The sequence below is a fragment of the Austrofundulus limnaeus genome, unplaced genomic scaffold, assembly GCF_001266775.1.
Source record: "Austrofundulus limnaeus strain Quisiro unplaced genomic scaffold, Austrofundulus_limnaeus-1.0 Scaffold183, whole genome shotgun sequence".
NCBI lineage: Eukaryota > Metazoa > Chordata > Actinopteri > Cyprinodontiformes > Rivulidae > Austrofundulus > Austrofundulus limnaeus.
The window spans coordinates 24,976-27,752 of record NW_013952585.1 but is presented as its reverse complement, the minus strand read 5'-3'; the positions used below and the strand labels follow the sequence as shown (position 1 = coordinate 27,752).

Sequence of the window (2,777 nt, the reverse complement as noted above, 5' to 3'; positions counted from 1 at the left end):
TGCCCATTTCTCCATACACCACTTTTGGACTTAATCCTTGTTTCGATGTGATGGGTCACATATACGATTCAATTAATGCAAACTGCAGACTTTCATGTTCTGTAAATTGTATTTAAAACAAAGCTGCTGCTGTTGACCATTCTGTTTTTAGAAGCAGCCCTCACAAGGCCAGCACTCTAGGGGAAAATTGACTGACTGTTAGTGACTCAGTCCGACTAAATCAGATGTCATATATTATGTACTTCTGTACAACCATGTTAATGTTTTTGTAGGACAAATACAGTACACGTTTTTCTTATATTTTATCAAATTTTGAACATTTTTGTTTCAGGCAGGTAGACTTTCATGTCGGGCAAGTAAAAAAGAAAATCTCTTCGAACCCTGTTGAGCCCTCTCGGAGTGCTCAGGAGGAGTCTTAGGGTGTGACGTGGGGCTGTGTGTGGCGGCAGCGACACCACTCAATACACGTGTGAGGCTGAAATTACTTTCCAAAGCCTCATGCTAAAGACCTAAAACAACAGAAYACGTTAAAGCAGCTGCTAAAGAACCTAAAGTTAAAAACCTACAGAGTTACACTCACCTGAGGTCTGATCAGAGGATGTTGAGGGTTGTTCTCCCATTGGCTTTGCTGCTCCCTCCTCACTTGGTGATTTGGGTGGTGGAGGTACAGCCAGAGGAGTTGCAAGAGGAGAGAACCAGTGGTTTGAACTTGTAGCAAACAGCACTTGGTTCATATGCCTCATGTAGCCAGGACACTGTCTGCACATCACAAGAGGCTGACTGGGGATGAAAACGACAAAAGAAAGTTACGTTCTGTGATTTTATTCCCACAAACGCTTTTATTTACTTCACTGTCCTAAAAGGTGGACCTCAACCTGAAATCCAAGCCTCTATATGGAGCGTCATGGATCACAGGTTAAATTTAATTAAGTTGAATTAAAGRTAAAGTTTTAATAGGCGAGCTGTTCTTTACATGGTGTAATGATGTGGAAAAATACTGCAGCTGTGAATATGAGATACGTCCTGCTTGCTTCAGTATCAAACAAATATTTCCATAAGTTAACAAACAAGATTCTGAACCGCTTACTTCAGTGGTAGGAATATTTTCAAATACAGCAAAAAAKATAATTTTTTTTGACATTTGTCTTATTTTGTTTGCACTATTAGGATAGAAAAAGACCCTGACAGAAGTTAGCTTACTGTACTTGCAAGCTCACATTCAAGTGGCTGCACTGCAGAACAGATGGTGGTGAGGGAGTTAAAAAATAATGATCACAGAGCTGTTCTCTGGACACTCCTAAACAAACTTAGGTTTAATTAAAACAGATCAGTCACTACGAAGCTGTGACACAGCTTTCACTAACAAGAAGCTTTGAAAAACACGTCTGAAGTTCTGTCGTGTGAACTGATATGTGTTGAAGCTTTTGCATCAGCTTCACAAAAGACAAACAATACAAAACACAAAACAATAAGTGATTCTTTTTATTTTAACGAACTGACTTTCATATATCTGGAGACAGGGCAAAATATTCATAAAGAAAAGTTTCTGCAGTGTTTCTCATATTAATGGTTTAAATGTTATTAAATTAAAAAGTTATATTCAAAATTTGTGATTGGTCGCCAAATACCAGGTACATTCGTTTACCCGCTTAAGTCWGCTCCAACACACCTGAGCAGTGACCCTCCACCAGACTACAGCCAGACTAACAGGTCAATCCTGTGATGAAGTTAAACTGTGAATTACATTCAGTATAACTRTAAAACTATTGGAGTAAACTTTCAAACTGCACTGTGATTCTTTTTATCTTAGATTTCATACTTTGTGATAAATGCCTTTGGTATAAAAAAAATTGAAATAATTCTATTGCCTGATGTCTGAGGAGTCGCTGTCATTGTCAGAGAGCTCCAAGAGGTAATCCGAGCTGCCCTCCTCATCAGAGTAAGAGCGCTCAACTTTTGGCTGCAACATGTCCTGAGTTATCTTGTTTCGGCTGTCCATGCTCCTCAGGTCCTCCTTGCTGCGACACTTCTCTGTTGGACACAAGACAATGTCGGTGTCTTTTCCTGTGGGATAAATCTTGTGCCAGCAGGAATTGAAGTTGAATTGCTCAGACTGAATGTGAATGTGCATAATTTGAAATTGAATGCATTGGTTTGAAAATAAATTTCACTAAATTGAAACTGAATTCAAAGTTTTGAATTTGAATTCATTTGCTTTGAAACTGCTTTTTTTGGTTTATTAAAAATTCAGTTTGTCTACTTTCACTTTCAGTTCCAAAATTCAGATTTTTGTGTCGCACATCCTGGTCCTTGAGAAAGCCAGCCAGAGTAATCAAACACAGATCCACAGATTTACGTTTCACTTTGGTGAAGTTTCCCTTCTGTAATGTAACAGAGTTGATAGAATCCACCGTAAACGTGACAAAAACAGACAGTTAGTTTATTGCAGTGATTAATTTTACCTATAGAAAATGTTACATTTACATGCCGTCATGGATCAGTCAGTAGCAGCATCTGATCCATGTGATCCATGATGTGATGTAAATGTAGCATTATCTATAGGTAAAATTAATCACTGCAATAAACTGTCTGTTTTTCACTTTTCACTAATTTACAGGCCAGCGGTCACTCTTTCAGAGATGAGGATGTTCTCATTCTTGATAGAGAGGAACGTTGGTTTGAGAGAGGAGTAAAAGTGTAGCAATTTGAGTTTTTCACCAGCAGTTTCCTGGTTGGCCAAGGCGTTAATCAGCGCAGCTGCAGCTGATCCCCTGATG

The 2,777-nt window shown here is 38.8% G+C and overlaps 1 protein-coding gene across 1 annotated transcript in view; it reads right to left on the bottom strand.

Annotated features, from left to right (window-relative positions):
* The window catches only part of chfr (checkpoint with forkhead and ring finger domains, E3 ubiquitin protein ligase), a gene marked incomplete at its 5' end in the record, with an annotated part of 20,672 nt that overhangs the window by 10,354 nt on the left and 7,541 nt on the right, over nucleotides 1–2,777 (bottom strand). The window contains 2 exon segments of the mRNA XM_014018079.1: nucleotides 581–780; nucleotides 1,869–2,031. Coding sequence (XP_013873533.1) covers nucleotides 581–780; nucleotides 1,869–2,031 — 363 coding nt within the window.